We start from the raw sequence: 23,873 nt of genomic DNA, 5'->3' as shown, positions 1-23,873 counted from the left end.
TATATATATAAAGGCTAGTTAGTGAAGCTTGCTCCTCTGCTGCCATCTTCAATTTGATAAGGGTCTGAAGTTGTCTTCAGTGATCAACCTTTGTCCTTCCTGATAGAGGGGGAGGAGGGACACCTTTATAAATTTATGTCCTACTTTTAGGTAAATGGGGCAGAGAGAGAGCCTTTTTCCTATCTGGTTCTTCTCAATCTGGTTTTTCTGTATGCCAAAGTAGCGTATTTTGGGATGATATATAGTAATCTTCCATATAAGGCATATGTTTGGGTAAGGAGGTAAACATAATTTTTCCTTTGTGCTTTTCTGTATTTTACTAGTTTTAGATTGAGACTACTTTTTGGAACTAGAAAATACACATTCAATTTAATCTTTGCAGCAAAAACACTTGGTTTGTTGCAGGCAGAAGTAAGTGACCCATGCCTGAGCCCTTGGGGGTTACCTTCTGATCATACTGAGCCCATGACCCCTACTCACTGTTTGGTAATGCCAATTCCCAAGCTGGGCCTATAGCTTTGCTGTCATCAGAGCTCCTCTGCTTAATTATCTGGACAGTGGTTTAGGTCTTAGCTGTCTGAGTAGCTCCTCAGTGAAGAATGTACCTAATGTGGTTAATGGAGAGGACCATGGGAGGAGACAAAGTGGCTAGTGTTAGGCCATGAGTGAGTGTGAAGTATGAGGCTGTTAGAACTTCTCTATTTATATCTCATTTAATTCTTGCAATAGTCCTATGAAATAGTAGTTGTTATTCCCATTTAACAGGTGAGAAAGTCCCTAGATTAGGAGGTTAAGAGTTCTCATTTTTGTTTAGCCACTAATGAGCAACCATGGGCCAAAAGACAGACTTTCAAACTGTGTCTTGAAGCCCTGAGGGTCAGTAAAGATACTGGGGAAAGGAGGGACTGGTGTCATAAAGGGCCCTGTACTTAGGATCGAATGCTCTGCAGGTACCATCTTGGCATTCTTGAGAACTTCATCTTTAAATGTGTATTTTGTAAGTAAATCCAGTAGGTCAATGGAACGTGTGATGGGGGGTTATTGCTCTGGCTCATGTCCCATTGGCTACTGCCTTTGTGTCTCCCCGGGTTGTGTTCTCTGTTACCTGCTCATGGCCCAGTGCCTTGGGCCTCCCTTGCCACCTTGGACTGTGTTGGGGATGGAGAGAAGAGACTGTGTTTCCTGTCCTCCAGGCCTGGCCATGGACTTAGAGGGTTCGGAATGCATCTTGAAGTGTCTCAGGATAGGACAAAGTGTTGGCCATCCCCACCCGGGTTGGCAGCACCATGGTGCATTTAGCAGATGGCTTGAAGGGGCCTCTAATCACCTTTAACCTAGATTCTGAGTCATGACACACTCAGAGAATAGCAGTATTTGTATGGCACGTCATGGTAAACAGCCATGACAGTATTGCTAGCCTTGAATCCCACTCAGTAGCCCCAAAGGCTGAAGGCAGTTCTGCCTCAGGCTTAGGTAAGCCGAGTCTCTGCCTTGGCCTGTGTTCACTCAGCCCATCACCTCTCCTGCCCTTAGCATACCACCCTGTGCTCTGGCTGCATCTGCATGACAAGTCGTTGCTTAACCCAGGGAAAGAATTTCATTTGTTTTCTTGAAGTTTGATTAAAAGCAAGCCCAGGCAAATACCCCAAAGGAAAGATAGACAAAAGACTTGACAATTTGAACAAACCTTTACAATTAGCCAATAGGCATCTAAAGAGCATAATATCTCTAGTAAATTTAAATTAAGAAGCATAAATCCAAGCAATGGGATACTTTATTTTGCTTCTTAAATTGGCAAAGATGAAAAACAAAAAAGAAAAGTTTCAGTATTTGTGAAGGTTTGCTATTTCCTATACTGTTGGCAGAGGGCAACAGGGAAAAAGATTTAAGGGGATAATTTTGGAAATACATTGGAAAAGACTTAGGACCGTGTATCATCTTTGAAATCCTGAAGACATTGTTCCTTAGTCTTCTTACATATGAGGATTGCTGATGAAAAGCTGGTGTCATTCTCATTCTTGACTTTTCTGAACCTCTTTTGTTGTCACTGATGTTCTGAAAGGCCAGTAAGCCCTGTCTAGGTTAGCTTTCTCTTGTTAGGAACTGCCAAGTACACAGTAGGCTACTTCAAATTGAGTTTTCTTATCTTTCTTCACTTCTAAGAAATCCTTATGCATTATTGCTGTGTATATTGCGTCCTCTCAGTCTTCTAAATCTGCTCTTTCTAAAACTCCTATTCGATTAAGGTAGTAACTTCTGGAATTCTAGCCTGTGTTTCCTGGCATGTTTTTCATACCTCACTCTCCCCTTTGTGTTTTTCCAGAAGAATTTGTGGCTTTGCCATCTAGCCCATTACATCGTTCTGCAGCTATGTTTATCCTGCTATTCAGTTTCCCTATTGAGGTTTTTTCCTTTCCTCATTTAAGATGATGATTTCACATATCTCTAATTTAATCTGTTTGGGCCACCCTGTCCTCATGTTATAGTTATATCATCTTCCTTCATTTTTCTGAGTAGACTACACTTACTCTGCACACTGCATTCCTTTAAGGTCTCTGCTGTAGTTTGCTGTCCATCTTTCATGATATTGACCTGCCCCAAATGTTTGCTTATTCATGTTTTCGGACCTTTTTTTATAATTGTCAGAGGGCACATGCACTCACTATAGAGAGAGACAGAAAGACAGAGGAGAAAGCACCTTCCAATGGGGGAATAGTCATGCCACAATCTCTTCTCCTCCCTATCTCCATCCTGCCAGGATTCCGGGCACACATGTACACTCACATGTGCCCAGAGTGTTTTTTAAGCCACCTAGGTCAGAATTCAAACTGAGATCTGGCTCCCTTCACCATTAGGCTATGGGGCCAGCCTATGTTTTTGTACTTATTTTTACAACTGCAATTTCCCGCTAGACTATCAGCTGCATGTATTTGAGAAGCCCACTTGGAGGGCAGGAATGGAAACTATAACTCTTGGCACTGCTTTGGGAAAGCCAGTCTTCTTGGCCTGGGTTTCCTTTCTCTCAAATATCACTGGTCCCTAAGAGCATTGGTCTTCTCTCTGAGTCAGTCCCCTCACAGACTCCTCTACCAGTGCTGCCTGGTCTCAGCTGGTGGAGGAGCAGGATCGCTGACCTACCTGGGTGCCCCTGGCCTCCCTGTGTCTGTTGCAGAGCCTCTGTCTCCTGGAATCCTACTTGGTGCTGTCTTGAATGCGTCCAAGCCACCTTTTCTCTGTTTGTCCTTCATGAATTCCTTGGTGTAATCCTTCTTATTTTTAGGGAGGCTATTTATTTAAACTACTTCTATCATTTCTTGGCATTTGTTATGGGAGGCACATATGCTTAGTCCATTATTTTGAGATGGAATTATGCAAACATCTCTGTATAACTTTTGAGCCAGTACTCTTACTTCTAAGAATTTATAACAAGGAAGTAATTAAAAATAAAGTTTTTGTTACAAGGAGTTTCATCACAGCAACATTTATTATGAAATAATGAAAATAAATACCTAATTAAAGGGAGCAAGTTTTTCAGAAATGGTGATACATCCATACGATGGCAGACATGTGGAAAATAATATGGCAGAGTATTTAATCATATGGGAAAAACAGCATCAATGCCTTTTAAGTGAAGATTTCAGGTTGAAATTTTTTAAAAATCTCATTTTTAGGGGACCAGCAGGTGGCATGGTGGTTAAGGTGCTGGACACTCCCACATGGCCGACCACAGTTCAAGTCCCGGACCTGGAGGCTTGCTTTCTCACTTTCTCTCCCCCCTCCTCTCTCTCTCTCTCTGGTCAAATTAAAACAAATAAGTGAATAAATTTAAAAATCAAATTATTATAAAAAACCACACATGTTCTTATAGAACAGGGTAGCTCTGTATGGGCGGAGGGGGTATTCTAGTGATTTTTTTTTTTATTTTTGACTCTTTTTTTTCTCCACAAGTCTGAAATTGTTTGCAATAACTGTCACGTGGAAGCTTCTGGTATCCTCTGCTTAACTCCCACAGGTGCACTGGAAGATGGATTGTCCGCCAATGGCGTGCCCCGATCTGCAGCCCAAAGTGGAACATCCAACCCAGAGAAGAAGACGAGTTGTGGGACCCAGTGCCCTAATCCCCAGAGCCTCAGCTCAGGTCCTCTGACCCAGAAACAGAATGGCCTTCGGAATACTGAGGTAAGGTCACAGCTACAGAATCAACTTGGAACTGGAGAATGGGGGCAGAGATTGCTTCAGGGAGGGCCACATGGAGGCTGTGTGCAAAGAATGAGCAGTGATTGTTCACCTCAGCAATAGAAATCCTCCACCCCACCCATGTAAGGATTGCTGTGAACCCCACCCCAGCCTCTGCCTTGCGGGCTGCTGTTTTCTGTTGAATTAGTGGAAATGGGTACTCGATACTTGCACTCTAAAGAAAGTATGTAGCTTTGTCCAAGGATCTCCTTTCCTGTGGTAGCTCTCACCACCGTGACAGTGAGGACTCTATCAGTTAGAGAAGCCAGTCTTAGGCCAGGCAGCTGGCCAGTCTCAGGGGTCAGGAAGGAGAGGAGCAGGCAGAGGAAGGAGTAAGAAGACTAGTGTGGTAGGAAGGAAGCCTGTATTTTTTCTGAGACCCTCCAACCAGGTGGGCAGTGAAATGGTCCCAAGAATGGCCTCTGAACTGGACTGTGGTGATAGTAACCTTAGCATCCCCAGCTGTTGGAGAGGAGGCATTGCTGCAGTGTCCCTGGACCTGGCCAGCACACTGTTGAGCCTTTTATAATGCATTTACTTAATTCATTTATTTTCTCCATGAACAATAAAGACAGAGAGAGAGAGCCAGAGAGACGACACTCCTAACAGGGTCTTGACACCAGGATCCATCCCAGCCTCAGCCAGCCCCTGGATCATGGCGGTAATGCACTGAGCATACTCAGGGAGGTCTCTGGAAACAAGCCTGGCACCCACACTTGTGGATCAGCCTCTCTGAGCATTGCGCTTTAATACCGTGCCTCCATCTGAACCCTCTGATTCTTTTCTCCCAGAGCTTTTGTTGGGAAGAAGCTCTTTTCATGGGTACAAGAGAGCCAGGCTTGTGGTCTGGAGTCTCTCCCTTCTCCTACTCAGTGGCTCCCTCCTCATTCATCACTTGCAAATTAAGTTTTGCAGTTTACAGGGTGCTTTTAGATCTACTGGCTCAGTAAACTTTCCCAAGAATATTGTGAAGTCCCCATCATCCTTATTTTATAGACAAGAAAATTAAGGTTTATTTGATTTTGTGTAATATGAACAAGGCCTTATAAGTGCTGAAGATGGGTGCTGGTAACTTTAAATTAAAAATGTGACTATTGGGCCAGCAGGGGGCATGGTGGTTAAGGTGGCGGGATCCCACATGACCAAATGCATGGTTCGTGTCCCCAACCTAGAGGCTTGAAAAACATGCTGGGCACATATACATATGTGCTCAAAATCCTAAAAGGAGGAAGAGATGCAGAAGGGATTACAACACCATCCCCCATAGAGGGTGCTATTATACTTTCTCTTTCTCTCTCTCTCTTTCTCTCTTGTAAGCACACACACTCTCTTTGCGGAAAAGAAAAATATAACTATTATAAAGGTGAAGCATAAGATCTTAAAATACTTTTTCTGGAATAATAATAATAGCTATTGACTCAGTAATGCTGCATAACAAAATACATCAACATTTAGTGGCTTAACACAACCATTTTTCTTTCCCCATCACATTTAGCTGCAACTTAAATGGGCTAAACCTTACTTTAGGCTCTAGGATCTAGGTGTGCTTCAGTCTGTTCCATGTGCATTCTGGGAATCAGGCCAAGAGAGCAGTAGCTCTCTAAGGTATTTTTTGGTCACAAGTCTGGACAAAGGCCAAGTGGCCAAAGTCAAGCTGCTTGAACACACTTCCTGTCTCTCATCCATGTCATACCTACTTAGGTCCTCTTGGCCAAAGCAAGTCAAATGGGCAAGTCCAACATTGACAAGGTAGGAAGGTGTATGAAACAGAGAACAAAGAATTCGGGTCAATGAAGTAACCTACCACATGTAACATACATACAAAAAAAGTGCAAAGCCATAAATTAAATGGTTTTATATAACTATCATCTAGATGAAGAGAGAGCATTGTCATTACCCCAGAAGTCCCCCATATGGCTCTTCCCAGCCACCATCCATTCCCCACACTATAACCACCACTCTTCTGACTTGTAGCATTATAGATAGGTTTGGTTTATTTTTGAGATTTTTTTAAATAAACGGGATCATGCAGTGTGTGCTCTTTTGCATCTGGCTTCTTTCACTCAACATCATCCTTGTGAAAACCATCCATATTATTGTGAATTGATAGAATTCTCTCATCTTCACCATTACGCATATTTCATTATTAATACACCATGATTTAGCCATTTTGCTTAATGAACATTTGGGTTGTTTTTAGTTTTGTGCTATTATGACTAAAACAGCTGTTAGTAGTATTATACATGCCCTTTGGTGGCCATTTACTTCTTTTGGATATATACCTAGGAGCAGAATTGCTGAGTCATAGTATAGGAACATCTTTCACTTTAATAGATACTACAAAATAGTTTTCCAAAGTGGTTATAGCACTTGCTGCCTTACTTGCAGTGGGTAAGTTCTAGTTATGGAATATAAAAATTTTAAAGTAGTACACTGTCTGTTTAACTTACACTTACGATAGCAGCTATTTATTTTTGTGTGTTCTAGGACACACGCACATAGGGTGCTAAGCCCTTTGTTATATTATCTCACTTAATCCTCACAATAATTCTAAAATCTTGATATTGTCTCCAGTTGAGAGATAGCAAAGGGAGGCACTCCCCACACCACATATAAACACACACATTCTGGGAACTTGTGTGGCAGTTCAAATGGGGTCAGCAGAGCTAGCCTCTAGGGGGTTCCAGCAGCAGAGACACTGTTCCAAGGGGGTGTAGACCACATACACCTCACATATACCTGCCCAACACAGTTCTAGTGGGGCAAGTGACACACACCAATAAGCAGTCCATACAGCTTTTGTTTCCACAATTCAACGAACAATGGCTGTGTTGTAACTATTACCAAAATAAGATCAGAGAGCAGATAACCTCAGCATTTTTTTTCTTTTTTTGGAGAGGTTTTCACTATAGGGCGTGTGCACTCACCAGACAGAGACATAGAGACAGAAAGCGAGAAATCACCCCCCAGGGGGGATGGTCACGCCGCAATCCCTTCTCCTCCATTCTCCTCTCGGGATCTTGGGTACACACACACACACACGCGCCCGGCGTGAGTTTTAAGTTTTAAGCCACCGGGTCCGGGACGCGAACCGCGGTCAACTATGTGGGAGTCCAGCGACATACCATTACACTAACTGCTGGTTCCCAATAACCTCAGCATTTTTTTTTGACTTATTGAGAGAGAAAGAGAAAGAGCATGACCTCCAACAGGGTTTTCACTCTGCTATCATGACCTCCAGGCTCAGCCAGCCAGCATCATGGGCATACCCACACACTCAGCGCACATAGAGAGACCATGGGATGCAAACCCAGGATCTTCCCATATGTCTTCAGCATCACGGAGCATTGTGTTTCCACTGTACTGCCATGGCTGGCCCAATAACTTTAGTTTTAAGCATTGAGATAATTGCTGAAGTTCATCAGTGATCTTCACATCCCATGATCTCACCAGACACTAGACATCCGGGTCCCTCAAAGCCCAAGGCAAAGGTTTTCTTCTTCTTTCTGTTTTTCTAATTCATGATAGAGCATGTGCATGTGAGACAGAGAGAGCAAGAAAGAGAGAAAGACAGAGAGAGAAGAGGACTCTCCTCAGGGTCTGGTCATGCCACAACCCCTTCCTCCAGTCCTCTAGCTCATTGGATCCTGGGTGCCTGCACTGACCTAGCTGGGGATTTAAACAGTGGTTCCCAGATGCAATCCAATTTCTCGCTCGCTCTCTTTTTAAAAAAATTATTTATTTTTAATTAATTATTTTCCAAAATAATTATTTAATTTTATTATTATTTTTAAAATTTGACATAGGACACATGTGTTTGCCAGACACACACACACACACACACACACACACACACAGAGAGAGAGAGAGAGAGAGAGGAAAATGGGAATAGAGAGAGGGGAAAAGTGAGAATGCAAGCAAACAGGTCCAGGACTGGAACTGTGGTGGACCATGCACAAGTCCAGAGCCCCAACCACCACACCACCTGCTGGTGCCTTATTATTTTAAGTTGCCACAGGACACGCACGCTCACCAAAGTGACGAGAGAGAGAGAGAGAGAGAGAGAGAGAGAGAGAAAGAGAGAGAGTGAGTGCAAGCTGCCAGGTCCAGACTCAAATTGCAGTTGGCCATGTAAGAATCCAGTGCCTTAACCACTACACCACCTGCTAGCCCCTGATTTCTCCTGAGTAGCACATTGCTGCTGCACCACGGAGCTGATCCCAGGTTTGCTAAAGTGTCAGTTTACAAGGAAAATTTACCTCTGATTGGAGTTTTAGTCAACAGAGCTTTCTCTTACCAAGCCTCAGACTGGCTCTGCCCAAAGAAAATCGTTTTCTTCTTATTCCCTCCTGGGCCTTTGACACACTATCTCTCCATAGCTTGTCTCATATTTGGGGCCAAAGCTTTGCGCATTTTTCAGGATCTGACCCAGTCAGTAACCACTTGCTTCTGGTCTTCCTTTGTACCTCTCAGATGACCTATTAGCATTTCACAGGGTTCCCCTGTTCACTGCCAGGTCACCAAGCTGATGGTTCTTCAGCAGTTTTCTTTTTCTTTTTTTTTAAAAAAAAAAAAACAAAAAACAAAAAACAAACCTCTCCTTCTCCAGAAGACCCCTCTCATGAAGCACGCATCCTCACCCATGCCTACTATAGTTTCCTCTTCTGTTTACACAACGACTTTGTGTGTTGAAGGCAATCCTTGCTAGAGCTGGAAAAGTTCCCCATCAGTTCTACAGCCATTCTTAGATGCTTCAGCAAATGCTCACTGGGCACTGGCTAGGTGCCAGACACTGTTCATCTGCCAAGGATCCAGGTGTGCAAAAGGCAAATATGGCTTTGGCTCTGAGCAGCTGCCAGTCTTAATGGGGATGAGGGTGGAGAGTCAGAGAACACAGAAAAAATAAACAAAGCATTTATAGACTTGGAATGGAGCTATGAAGGAAATAGGTCACTGGTAGAGGGTAGCAACTACTCTAACAGAGATACCAAACCACTTTCTACAGGGTGATGTCGCTAATGGTGGTGAGCAACTGCGTCTCATGTTCTGAGCCCTTCCCCACTTCGTGTCCAATCAGATAAATCCTTTCTTCTGTTTTCTAGTTCCCTGCCTTAAACCTGATGTTAACAGGTGCTAACGGGCAAAAATGATCTGCACATATTGGAACTGACTGTCTCAGTGGGGAGCTTTCTCTCTTTCTCTATTGCACCTTGATTCCTTCAATCATTCAGGATTTTATCAACTGATAAATCAATGGCTTGGTTTCCTTCACCTAGCTCTCTGCCAGAGCTCCACACACAGCAGAGAAGAAGGTCTGTTGTTGCTTGTCTGATCCTGCTAATTAGTTGCTCAGGAACTCCGGGTTGCCACTAAACATTTACTCTAACCTGAATGTGCCATTTTCTGAACTTAGAACTGCTACTACCCAGCCCAGAACCACCTTCTCAAGTACTCAGTTTATTTAGAAATCAATATGTGGGTTTAGTTCTAGGCAGACAAAGCTGGGTGTGTGACTGCCTCCCAGTGAGCCTTCATGTCTTCAGAAGCAGCCTATTTTCAAGTTGCTTTATTATCCTTGGCAAAGTGAGCGGACCGTGCTAAAGGAATTAGCCTATGCCTGGACTGATTCTCAGCTAAGGAACTTCCTTCTTTTGCCTCTCCCCAACCCCCTACCCAGCATCTGGCCAACCATCATTGTCAAGGTTTGGCCCAATCTAGAAAAGATAGTGAAGCCCCACAGACATGGGAGACCTGATCAGGGAAGGAGGAAATGACCAGCCCAGAATTTTTCCTGACAACAGTCTATGAGACATATCAGGGAAGAGTTTGGGAGGGAAATATAAATATTTTCTAGAAAAATATAAACAAGACATTAAAAGGATGATGAAGGGCCAGTAGGTGGCATGGTGGTTAAGGTGCTGGACTCCCACATGGCCAACCATGGTTCAAGTTCCGGACCTGGTGGCTTGCTTTCTTTCTCTCTCTGGTCAAATTAAAATAATAATAATTATTATAATAAATAAAATAAAATAATTCTTTTTTTTTTAAAATAATTCTTTTTTTTTTTTTTAAAGGATGATGAGATCAAAAGAAATCATTGGGGAAACCAAAGAGAAATCTTTTTGAAGGGTACTTTGGTGCACTCACTAGCTCAAGCCTGGGATAAAGACAGAACCTGAGCACGACAGGGTTGTGCACTTATATATTGGGAGCTGCTTCTGTGAAGGCTTGAAAGGCTCACCATTCATCCAAGGGTCTGCAATAAACTAGATTGGTTAGAAGGCTCTCAGGGCAGGTGCTTCCTCCTTCTTTGTATTCTTCCTTGCTGTCTGAGCCTACCTCAGGGCTATGTACCTAACAGGTACTCAGTAACTACATGCTGTTGCATGAGAAGGCCTAGTACTTCACCAAGATTAGAAGAGGTTTCCCACAGCTTCAGCTCCACCCATCCCAGCCCAGCACCTGGATATGGTGACTGTTCTGTGGGAGCCCATTTGCTCTTCTGAAGCAGATTCTGCTGCCTTTGATCTTCTAAGGTTCAAGCTGAAAAGCAACAACTTCTTTTGACACTTGATTAAAACCCCTAGGTTGAGTGTATTTAAGTGAGAACTGGGCATGGGGCTCTATGGTTTGGCCAGGATTTGCTCTAGCCTTGGAGAATGCTTGAGAGTTTTGCCTGAGGCCTGGTCTGGTCCCTACATTCTGAGGCCAGCAGTTGGCTCTCAGTGCAATGGATAAGATCAATTGTCTCCTAACAGACTTCCTATTGATGCCATAAAAATTTATGAAGTAGAGGCAAATAAATTCATGGAATTTGAGAACTAGAGATGTGTTATTGTGTGTCTCCCTTTAATGAGACTTGACTAAAAAGAAGTCAAATGTTGGGGCCAACAGGTGGCTTAGTGGTTAAGGCACTGGATTCCCACGTGGCCAACCATAGTTCAAGTCCTGGACCCAGGGCTTGAAATTCATGTGTGTGCCCAAAATCTTGAAAGGAGAATGGAAGAGAAGGGATTGCAGCATGGTTATTCCTCTGGGGGGGGGGGGTATCTCTCTCTCTTTCCCGTGAGCACACACACATTATAGCAAAGATTTCTCTTTAAAAAAAAAATTCAAATGTTTTAAGTCACAGTTGACAAGGCTCTGGACTTTGATATTTTAGTAAGGAGACAAGGAGGACTCTAACATTTTTAAAGTGCCTACTATGTGCCAGACACACTATATGTGACATCATCCCTAACTCTCTCAACTCTAAAAGGTAAAGCAGCATCATTCTCCCCCTGGGGAAATAGAGGCTCAGGGCTAAGTATTTGGCCAACATGCCACAGGGAGTAATGATTTGGCTGTGTTAGAACTCGAACCCAGGTCTACCTGCCTCTAAATCTCATATTCTCCCTTTCCATTACCTGGAATACCATGGTGGAGAATTTATAGTGAGCTTCAGCAGAGCTGTGGGAGGCTTATGTAGGACCTGGGGCCACCATCTTCAGCTTGACTCACGATTAATATTGACATTGGCCTTGGGCAGTTGCATTAGAATGAGTGATTTTGCTGCCTCCTTGGGTAAGTGAATGTAGAAATGTTCCCACCTGTCTCTCAGGGATGGTGTAAGGAACAATCAATTTTGAACATAACTGAAATCCTGTAGGAAAGTTCTAGGACATTTAGTTAGGGCAATGTAAACGGGTTCTATTCCCAGGGATGTTTTTTCTCCTTTTCTTTCTCTCTGAAGATTTATCTTCACCTATGTGATCTTCATCAAATTATTATTTTTAAAGAATTATTTAATTTATTATTATTATTATTATTTTCATTTGACTAGAGAGAGAGACACAGAGAGAGGGAAAGTGAGGAAGCAATAAGTCTAAGACTCAAACCACAGTCGGCCATGTGGGAGTCCAGCACCTTAACAACCATGCCACCTGCTGGCCCCCTTCATCAAATTATTTATCGGGTGCTATTACGTGACAGGCACCAAGTTTGGTTTTGGGGCTAGGGAACAAAACAGATTGGTTCCCTATGTTCTTGAAGTTTATAATCTGAAAAGAAAATTGAAAATAAGCAGGCAAACAAACAAATAAATGTACAATTCAAACCATGGTTAAAGGCCAGGAAGGAAGTACAAACTATATACAGAGAGAATAATGGTGTATAGATGCTTATAAAAATCTGTGTGATGTTCCATAAGAAATTATTAGTGGACCAGCAGTTAGCATAATGGCTATGTTGCTGGACTCCCATGTAGTTGACCATGGTTCAAGTCCCAAACCCAGTGGCTTAAACTCATGCCGGGTGCCGTGTGCGTGCCCAAGATCCTGAGAGGAGAAAGGAGGAGAAGGGATTAAAGCATGGCCATCCCCCCGGGGGGTGATTTCTTGCTTTCTGTCTCTCTGTGTCTCTCTGTGTTTCTATAGAGTGCACGCGCCCTATAGCAAAAACCTCTCCCCCGCCAAAAAAAAAAAAAAGAAAAGAAAAAAAAAGAACTTACTAGTTACGATTATCTCTGGCAAAGTAAGGGCCAGAGTGGGGGAGCAAGTATTACTTTTCACTATGCCCTTCTCTGCTTTTAAAATTTCTTTTACCATAATTATGTATTGCTTTCATAATTAAAAAAATACTAGTTTTACAGGAAAGTTGGTCTGATAGATATAATCTCAGTAAGCCTTGCTTTCATTTGCTGTCTACAAAAAACTGTGAGAAGGTTTATACAATCCTAAGTTAGGTATAGACGTATTTGTGGATCAAAGAGAAGCTAATGCCCAGCCACGATGGTGCAGATGGTAGGGCACCACTGTGCAATACTGAAGCCACATGGGAGGCCTGGGTTTGGATCCCAGGTCAACTTGAACACATGAGAACACACCTGTGGTGTTGGCGGGATAGGAAGCTGGGGGGAGGATCAGGGAGTGGCAGGGTGCTTGAAGTATCCCCATGTCTGTTAAGAAGGAAATAAACTAAACTAAAAAATAAATAAATAAATAAATAAGCAGGTTGATCCCATAATACAGTGGTTAGGTCCTGTGCAGGAGGAGCCTGAATCCAGTTAAATCCCAGCCCTGGTAGCTAGAAAAACATGCTGGGCATGTGTGTATGCATGTGCGTGTGTGCCCTAAATTCTGATGGGATGAAGAAATGGAGGAAAAAAAGATTACAGTGTGACTACACCCCATTAGGGGATGTTCTCTCTTTTTTTCTCTCTCTGGTATGCACACAAACACTTTGGCAATTAAAAAATTTATTTTTGTTAAGGTGAAGGTGAGAACATCTCTGCTTCCATTTTGGGGGAGAGTGAGAAAAGGCTGAGCAAATTTAGCTGCAGTCTTGAGACCAGGTTTCACAGAGCAGCCAGGCTGTTCCCCATCTCCACAGGGAACAAGCTGGATCATTGACTTCTGAACCCCGAGAGAAACAAGTCTGTCTGGATTGGAGACTGCCAAGTTGTCATAATCAGTTTAGTTACTCTTGGGAAATGGTAGCCAATAAATTCCTTTTAATTAAAGAGGCAGTATCAAGAGGACTAAAATCTATGATTCACAGGATACTAAACCTGCAGAAATTAACATGAGTTAAGGGAAGAATAAAAAACCTGTAAAACTAGGTGAGAAAACAAGAGGTGGCCCATTAATAAGAGTCAGCTGTGATAAATCTCACACAACAAGAATATTAGAAGTGGAGGGAGGACTGAATTAAAAGACAGCTGCATAAGAAAAAGATGTCAAATAGGCTCCTCTTCTCATCAAACTGAGAACCATATGATTTTTTTTTAAGCCAGTAATTGCAATAAGGACATATTTTCTTTTCCTGTCATTAAAAAAAGGAGGTAGAGGGATCAGCAGATGGTGTAGTGGTTATGTCGCTGGACTCCCACATAGTTGACCATGGTTTGAGTCCTGGGCCCTGGTGGCTTAAACCTCATGCCATGTCCAAGATCCAAGAGTAGAGTGGAGGAGAAGGGATTGCAGCATGGCCATCCCCCTGGAGGGTGATTTCTTGCTTTCTGTCTCTCTGTCTATCTTGTGAGCACACGTGTCCTATAGGAAAAAAAATCTCTCTTTTTTTTATAAAAGGAGGTAAGATATTAAATTAAAAGGTTTGACTGGCTGAAAATGATATCAAAGTGGAAAGTATCTACAATGTATAAAGTGTCATAGGCCCTGTGAGACAAAATGCTGTAACTATTCCTTCTCTTTTCTTTTTTCTTTTTTAGGTTTTCGCCATAGGGCACATGTGCTCACCAAAGAGAGGGAGACAGAGACAGAGAGAGGGAAAGTGAGAAATCGTCTCCCAGGGTGACAACCATACTGCAATCCCTTCTCCTCCATTTTCCTTTTGAGATTTAGGGCACATACACACATGTGCCCAGTGTGATTCTCAAGCTGCTAGGTCCAGGAATTGAACCATGATCAGCCATGTCGGAGCCCAGCGCCTTAACTACCACGCCACCTGATGGCCCCCATAGCTCTTTTCTTATAGAAAGACAAAGCAATTTTCTCCTCAGATCTGCTGGAGAAAATATCTAGCATTATAGTTTTCTTTTTCATTTTTTTTCTATCTCTTTTTAAAAGTTTATTTCTTCCAGACAGAGAGAGACAGAGAGAGACTGAGAGATAGACAAGTCCCCCTCAGGGTCTTTCACTTTGCAATTCCCCCCAACTAGCCTCTTCCAGTCCGGATCACAGGCGCGGGCACCTGGAATGTACAGGAAGGCCCCAGGATGCAAACATAGGACCTTTCCCAGTGGGGGTGCAGCACTGCAGAGCATCGCATTACTCACGTACCATTGTCTGGCCCTCTTTCTCATTGTTTGCCCTTCTCATCTCAGCTTCGGTTCTAAGGTTTCCAAGTTGCAACGAGATTGCAAAAACTACCAACCTCCTGAATATCCTCACAACTTTAAAAGGGGTGGGCACTTTTCTTATGATGTGAAAGCTTCTATTACATAAAAGGTTTCCGAGAAAATGCACTGTGGCGCTCCTTGTTTAATTTGCAAAATGTAATACGGTATAATTATTTTAAAGTGGATTTGTTTATGGCTTAGAACCTTCTGTGCTCCTCTATGGAATACACAATGGTTGTTTGCCCTTAACCAAAAGCATGTCTTTCAGAGGTATTACAGTTCTGGTTATATAGGAGTATTACAGTAGTCATCATCATCATCATCATCATCGTTTCAGAAGAGTAAGCTTTCCAATTTTAGCTTGGTATGTTTGATTGACCTCATCTTTTTGCAAATTAAATTAATGTGAGTAGCTATAATTGGGATGACTAACCACCCGGTTTGCCAAGGCCTGAGGATGTTTCTGGAATGTGGGACTTTGAATTTTAAAACAGAGCAGTACTGGGCAAACTAGGAGAAGTTGGTCACCTTACCAATATTGTGACATACTTAATTCTTTCAAGAGGTAGACGTGATTTCCCTGTCTTTCAGGTAAGGAGACTGAGACTCAGAGGTTAAACCATCATGTCTCATTACGGTTAACTGATGGCCAAATCTTGCACCAAATCTACGTGTATATGTCCCCCAAAGCTTGTGCTCTGAAAATTTCCATTGAGCAGGCTTGTAACATATAGGTTTAAGAAATTGCCCCATTGTAATTGGGATTACAACTGTATATATTCTGTGGCTGTTCTAGAAATGACTGTTTGGTAGCCTCTAAACTTTTTCTTACATAGGCTTAGAAATTAGGGACCAGCAGATAGTGCAATGGTTACATCTCTGGACTCCCATGTAGTTGACTGAAGTTCAAGTCACAGACACAGTGACTTCAAATTCATACCGGGTGTGAGTGCATGCATGCCCAAGATCCTGAGAGGAAAATGGAGGAGAAGGGATTGTGGTGTGGCCATCTCCCCTAGGGGGTGATTTCTCGCTTTCTGTCTCTCTGTCTCTCTCTGTCTCTCCAGCTAGTGTGCATGCCCTATAGAAAAAAATCTCCCTTAAAAAAATAGGCTTAGAAATTAAGTATCATCCTACTAATAAATTTTCACTGAGGCTTATTTTATTTATCATTATTTTTTTTTAAGCATGCTAAAAGCATGTGTACTCACCAGGGAGATAGAGAGAGAGAGAGAGAAAGCAGTCACCAGGTTTGGGACTCAAACCACGGTCAGCCATGTAGAACGCCAGTGCCTTAACCACCACGCCACCTGCTGAAACTTTACATAGGTTTTCAAGCTTCTAAATGCAGGCTGAAATACAGCAGAATATTTTACGTACATAATCTTTAATAACTTTTTGTGAGATATTGCCAATAATGTTTTCTAAAGAAAAGCATTTCTGTAGTTTGAAAAGTTTACATTTCTATTCTGGAAAGCTCCTTCTTCCCCCCTGATTTGGGTGAAATGCTGCCATCAGTTTGGTTCATTCCAGATAAGGCTTCTGTGCCTCTATTCCATGTCCCAGTCCTCAAAGCTTTGGGTAATAACACCCACAACGGAAGTCAGATGGAATTGGCTTCATAATCGCCACACTTTTCCTTAGGAAACAGAATCGTTGCCTTCTTTTCCTTTACAATGTTTTGCACGCTTGTGTGTGTGTCTGGGTCTGTGTGTGTGTGAGATTAGCAGGCATGAGGTAGTCCAACATGGGAGACAATGAAATAACTACTCTTATGAAGTTTTAAAGGATATTTCAGGAGGAATATGTCTAGTTCGAGGGTTGTGAGACTGTACGAATTCTCTGATTTGGGGGAAAATAAACCCCTAAGTCTCTGTATCATATCAGGCTTGGAAGACCCAGGTGTAAGACTAAACTCTAAACAGTATCGATGGTTAATTGTTAAAGTAAGGGTACACTGACAAAGGCAATGGGCTTAGTCCTTCATTCAGCTAAAGTTAATTGAGTCTATATGTCTTAGAACTGTGCTAGGCACTGGGAAACTAAAGAGAGAAACAATTAAATCCTATCTCATGAAACTAAGAGACCAGGCTAAAATTATGTAGTCAAAATCATCTTTGAACATCCTTCAGGTCACCCATAAAGTATTATCTTTAGTTAGGTTCCCTTGAAGAGCCTGACACAAGGATTCTTTTGCAAGTAATCGAAAAAGTATTCTAAGGTAAAACCTGTAAGGTGGTAGAAGAAGTGGGACTGGCAGAGGATCAAGTTCAGCTGATATGTGAACTATCCAGAATGGCTGTGGTCTAGCCTCACCCGGATCCATAGGGAGCACCAGCACATGCATGGCACTGTAGATCTGCACCTCCTTGAGGCCAAAGGGCATGGGCGATGAGTCCTCTCCAGGAATTAGGGCAGCACTTCTTTGGCGTTTCTGGGGAAGGTGACTCCCAATCATAATTTTGTGAGAGTTTCACATAGAAACTCAAAAAATTCTCCTTTTTCAGTGAAGAGAATAAAGTTTTAAGAATTTTTGTGGAAATCTTCAAAAGAAGGTGCTGCTGGGAGCAGTTAGCAGCTAGCACCCACAGCAATTGGGGGAATGGGTACACCAGTCCAGTAAAGGGAATCTGAAGACAGACATTGCCTCTCCCCATAGGGACACAGAATTTATGTGACATATTAGAAACCTACATATCAGTTGTTAATAAATTCAAGGAGATGGGACCAGCAGTTAGTGTAATGGCTACGTCACTGGACTCCCATGTAGTCGACCATGATTTGAGTCCTGGACCCAGTGGCTTAAACTCACGCCGGGCGTGTGTGTGTGTGTGTGCCCAAGATCCCGAGAGGAGAACGGAGGAGAAGGGATTGCAGCGTGGCCATCCCCCCTGGGGGGTGATATCTCCCTTTCTGCCTCTCTGTCTCTCACTGTCTTTCTGGCAAGCGCATGTGTCCTATAGCAAAAACCTGTCCAATAAATACATAAATAAATAAATTCATTCATTCATTCAAGGAGATTTCAAAAAGTTTGTGAAAAATAAAAATGAAATTAAAAGACTAAAATAGAGCCCAGTCCATGGCATGGTAGCTGGAGCAGCTAGATCCCACATAGCTGACTGAAAAACTCATTGGGTTCTTGTGTGTGCATGCCCAACATCCCAAAAGGGGAAATGGAGAAAAAGGAATTGCAGCATGCCCATCCCCCAATGGGAATGCTTTCTCACTTTCCCTCTCTCTCTCCCTCTCTCTGGCAAGCACACGTGCCCTCTGGTAATTTTTTTTTTAATGATAAAAATAAAAATACAAATGTTATTTCTTCACATAAAGTTTCATCAAGTTTAAGATACTTCTGTAAGTGATGATACAAGCCATTTAGTCCATCCTGAAAGAACAGAGGGTCCTAGGAATTTAACTATATCAGTGCAGTCTTTGTACATGATTAGCTAAAGAAAAATGGTGTCTTTTAAAGTTTTTTTTTTTTTAAGATTACAAAACAAAAAGAAATAGAAGGAGCCAAATTGGGACTATAAAATGGTTTCCTATTGATTTCCCATAGAAACTTTCATAGAATTATTTTTTTCTCGGTGAGGAAGGTAAGCAATATTGTAGGGGTGAAGAAAGACTCTGATAAAGTTTACCTGGGTATTTTTCTTCTAAAGCTTCACTAACTTTCTCAAAACACACTCATAGATCTGTCCCAGTGGCCTAGTGGTTAAGGGAGCTGGATCACAAATGGCTGACTGCACAGTTTGAATCCCAGGCCCTGCATCTTAAAAAACATTCTGGGTACATGTGTACATTTGTCCCAAGTCTCAACAGGATGGAGTAATGGAAGAGAAGGGATTGTGGCATGACCACGCCCCATTGGGTGGTGCCTTCTCCCTCTTTTTGTTTCTCTGTTTCTCTCTGGCCACTGCACATGCCCTCTGGCAAATTAAAAACAAACAAAACACTGTCATAATAAGCAGATATCATTCTTTGGCCCCTGAGAAAGTCAGCAAGCAAAATGCCTTGAGCATCCCAACAAACTGTTGCTATGACCTTTGCTCTTGACTGGTCCACTTTTGCTTTGACTGGACCACTTCCACCTCTCGGTACACAGTGCTTAGAAATGCCTTTAGAGCCAAGTGTCGCATCCCCTCTCTCTTTCTCCCATTACAGTTCTTCGAAGAAATGCTTCAGGATCTTGATGGTATTTGCTTAGAGTTTCCATTGATAGGTCTGCTCTTATCTGTGGCTGATGCGGACACAACAGTTTTGACATCCATTTAGCAGAAAGTTTGTTCAACTTCAACTTTTCAGTCCAAATTGTGTAAACTAAACCAATTGAAATATCCATGGTGTTGGCTCTTGTTTCTGCTATTAATCATTGATACTCTTCAATTAGGGCACAAACAAGATTAATCTTTTCCTCACAAACTGATGTGGATGGTCTGCTGCTGCAGGCATCATCTTCAACATCATGTCCCTTCTTAAAACGAGTTAACCATTTGTAAACTGCTGATGTATTTGGGACATTACCCCTATAGACTTTTGGTAAGACAATAATGGCACATTCTGGTACCAGCAGGTGTCGTGGTATTGGGGCAAACTCCCACATAGCTAACTGCAGTTTAAGTCCTGGATCTGGTGGCTTACTTTCTCAATTTCCCTCTCTCTCTGGTCAAATTAAATAATAATAATAATAAATAAAATTAAATAAAATAATTATTTTAAAAATAATTTCACATTCTTCCATTCAAGCTTCCCATAAATTGATGTTTTTTGCTTGCTTTGATTTTAGCAAAATTAATGTTACTTTGGTAAGGGCTCTTTTTTTAAACTGATGTCTTATCCTTGTTAGTGCCTCAAACTAGACCCCATTCTGTCATGTTACAACAAGTTAGTATGACTTTATTTTGGTGGGAAAAATATTGAAATCCATGCATCATTTTTTCTGATAATTCTTATTTTCCACAAACTTTTGGAAAACTCAAATGACAGAGCAATTTATTTTTCTCCAGTGGTGCAATAATTTACTATTTCTTAGGTGCATTGCAGATAAAGTAGTTGGCTTGTGTTCAAGGGTTATGTTGTGTGAAAAATTTGCATCTATCAACACCTGACTTCTGCCCCACATGAGATGCTCTCGCTCTGAGAGATATTCCCAAAGGATCTGAGGCTGACTAATGCTTCTAGAAAGCAAACTGGGAAATACCACAATATAGGATATTCATTAGGAAATGCCTTTGGGTTCAATACTTGTGGAAGGCAGGGGGAAATGGAAGCAGGGATGGGTTAAGAGGGAAACTGAGCCACAGAGCAGGCTAACAACAACCTTAGCCGACTCTCCTTCCATAGGGAGCTCTGTAGCTAAATGGCTTGTCTGAGCTGATCTGTTTTGGGCTCAAGTGGCTAGATCTTTATATCTCTGTATTTACCCCCCATATTGAGCCATCTTGGTAAGTACATGTTCTGAGAATAGTGCTTCTTTGCAGCTAAGGCCACCCCAAAGGGACAACTGGAGGTTATTTGCTGACTGTACTCTCTACAACTAGAGAGCAAGTCCTTCCTGGAATGGGGACTGGGCAGTGGCAGGTATATGTGTCTATCCCTGGTCAAAACAAATGACTCCCAAGGCCACCGATGCTCACTCCAAGTATATGATCATTGAGTACAATAGGTGCAAAATTGTCTCCTCCTGCCCCACTAGTTATAGTCATTTTCTTTGGAGGAAGTGGGGACTAGAGGACTGGGTACATAGAGTTGAAGAATTACGGTTCATGGGAACCAGCAGTTAGCGTAATGGCTATGTCGCTGGACTCCCACGTAGTCGACTGCGGTTCGTGTCCCGGACCCGGTGGCTTAAAACTCACGCCGGGCGCGGGTGCGTGCGTGCCCAAGATCCCAAGAGGAGAATGGAAGAGAAGGGATTGTGACCATCCCCCCTGGGGGGTGATTTCTCGCTTTCTGTCTCTATGTCTCTCTCTGTCTGTCTGGCGAGCGCACGCGCCCTACAGTGAAAATCTCTCAAAAAAAAAAAAAAAAAAAGAATTACGGTTCAATTAATGCTTTAATTCTGGACTTTTACCATTGGTTTATCTTCATTTAAAGGTAGTCTAGTCTGGTTTTGTTTCTGTGGGGGTTTTTTTTGTTTTGTTTTGCTTTGTTTTTTTTTTTAATTTTTAAATTTTATTTATTTATTTGTTTATTTTTGCACTGTGCTAAGTATCTTATCTAATTCTTACAATAACCTTAGGAAGTAGATAATATTATTATTCCCCATTGTGCAGATGAGGAAATTAAGGGTTAGAGAGGTTGGAAAAAACTTGCACATAATGAAATTCTATAGGCAGTATTTGAAATAAAGTCTGACTGACTCCACAGCTCAAACCCATACCCACTCTACTAAAGCCAACTGAGGGACCTTTCACAGATCTTACTCTTTGATGAACCTGAGCTAATTCATTCTTTAATTTGACAATTTTTATTTTTTGGAGAGATTTTTTCTATAGGGCTGTGTGCTCGCTGGAGAGACAGAGACAGAGACAGAAAGTGAGAAATCAGCCCCTAGGGGGGATGTTCATGCCACAATCCCTTCTCCTCCGTTCTCCTTTCGGGATCTTGGGCATACACACACATATGTCTGGCATGAGTTTCAAGCCTCCGGGTCTGGGACTCAAACCACAGTCAGCCATGTAGGAACCTAGCGACGTAACCATTAAGCCATTTACCAGTCCTGTCATTTGTCAATGTTTTACTGAGTACACCTTACCCAGGCTCTGCACTAGGCTGGTATTACAGTCAACAGAGAAACCTTCGAAATGGAGCATATGTGTATGTGCACTTATGGGTCATTCTTCCTGCCTCTGTGTGTGTGTCTGTGTGTGAGATTAATACAAATGAGAGGAACTTTGGCTATTTCCTTATAACTCAAGTCACTGTTTTAAACTTTTTAACAGACTAAAAGAGATGCTAAGAGAATGTCTGCTAAAGAAGTCACCATTAACGTTACAGACAGCATCCGACAGATGGACAGAACTCGAAAAATCACAAAGAACTGCGTCAACTAGCAGGGTGTCCAAGTAGGAGGGTGTCCAAGACCTCTTTGGTGTCCTTCATGGTCCTGGATCCCACCAAGGAACCTTGAAGAAGTGAACGGCTGTTGCTGAATGTGAACACTGCCACGTGCCTTGAGAGACTGTCTTACCTGGTGGTGAACAGCTGCCTGAGTTGCGGGGACCTTCTAGCCTCCTACTTAGCACATGAATGTACCAGCACAGGACTCTCAGAGTTAATAAACTGTAAACATGTGGTTTGATTTGTCTCTCGGCAACTCCTGTAATAGGGTCTGGTGTTAAAAGCGGTTTGCTAAAGCCACAGGTCAGTTAATGAAACCGAGGAAAGTAGAAGTAAATTTCCTGGATGAAAGCATCACAGGGCAGTGCTAAACTCTCGTGGCCTCGGCAGTGTACAGTTCCAGGCAAGCTTCTTCTTTTCTTTCTTCTTAAATAACATCATCGGAAAATTTTACCACATTCGCTTAAAAGCTGGCTGCCACCCAACTCTAAACCCAGATAGATGAGAAATGGAGAAACAGGAAAACTCCTTGTTATTCTTGTTTTTTCAGCTCCGCATGACAGTTTCACCGCACTGACTCCACCAATGCCCAGGGCAGGTCTTTTGGAGGTCTCTGTGTTGCAGTCACGCCCATTTTTCACTTGCCTGGAAATCCTCCTATGCTGGTGTCAGCATCAGCCTCCCAACCATTACGTCCTGTCCTTGTGGCCAATGCATCCAACCTAGGATGCCCCTCAGGGCTCAGCCAGACACTGAAGCTTTTCATAGCTTTCTCGAGTGTTTTCTCTCTCCATTTGGGTCATTTGCAATTGTTAATCAAAGACTGACTGCTGCTCACAAGAGGGAGATAACGTGGGAACATGTGGCAGCACACATGGCTTCCTTTTGGCTTCCTGTACACAGCCCCAGGGCTACGTTGTTTCGGTATCTGCAAAGTCAGGATCTGGGTTGATGTGGATTCATGACGACGTTAGAATGATGTGCACTGTGTGAGAAATTAGGTGACTGACGCAGAAAAATGATGTTTTGATGGGACTAATTTTCTAGTATTTACACTTATTTCGTTGGAAGTATTTTCCTCCAAAGTAATATAGCATGATTTCTAAAGGACTATTAACATGCCTGAGATTGAGAAAGGCAGAACTAAAACTGTACCAAACTATACAATAACCTCCACGTTTAGCAGAAATAGGCAGCCTGATGGTGTGTGTTTATGTAACATAACCCAGAACTGACATGTAAGTTAAATCCAGATACTCAACGTCCTTATCTGATAACTGTGTTATCCCTCAAACACAATGGGTGATGTCCTTCCATCCCTCCTCCCTTCCTCCCTCCCTCCCCACCTTCTATCTTCCCACTGAAGGACTGCATATTTATTCATTAAAGACTATATGCCAACAGGTACTATGCAGATGTTGAGGGATTTGAAGTCTGATCAGTCAACCACTGTATATCTGACTCGAACAGTGACTTAATAACTAGAAGACAGACTTACATCCTAAAATACAGTGTTATGAATTGCTCTGCACTGAAATTACATTCAGGGTAGGTTTGTGTCTTAAAGTCGGTATTTTCCTAATCACTCTACAAGACTTTACTATTCACAAAACACAGTTCTCCTAAACTTCTATTATTGCGTGATTCCTTAAGAAAGGGCTTTTAGGAAACTTTATGTTCTGAAAATCTTTGAAAATAAAATAAAAGCAAAACCTATGATTCTTAGGTTCCCATTGAT

At 42.4% G+C, this 23,873-nt stretch overlaps 1 protein-coding gene across 1 annotated transcript in view; it reads left to right on the top strand.

Moving 5' to 3' along the window:
* BAALC (BAALC binder of MAP3K1 and KLF4) overlaps positions 1 to 23,867 on the top strand; it is a gene marked incomplete at its 5' end in the record, with an annotated part of 90,939 nt that extends 67,072 nt beyond the window's left edge. Inside the window, 2 exons of the mRNA XM_006145588.1 lie at positions 4,013 to 4,179; positions 22,018 to 23,867. Coding sequence (XP_006145650.1) covers positions 4,013 to 4,179; positions 22,018 to 22,128 — 278 coding nt within the window. The remainder of the gene's footprint in view (positions 1 to 4,012; positions 4,180 to 22,017) is intronic.
* Positions 23,868 to 23,873: the final 6 nt, after the last annotated feature.

Source organism: Tupaia chinensis, unplaced genomic scaffold (assembly GCF_000334495.1).
Source record: "Tupaia chinensis unplaced genomic scaffold, TupChi_1.0 Scaffold000154_1, whole genome shotgun sequence".
NCBI lineage: Eukaryota > Metazoa > Chordata > Mammalia > Scandentia > Tupaiidae > Tupaia > Tupaia belangeri.
This window is presented reverse-complemented; position numbering and strand designations above follow the sequence as displayed.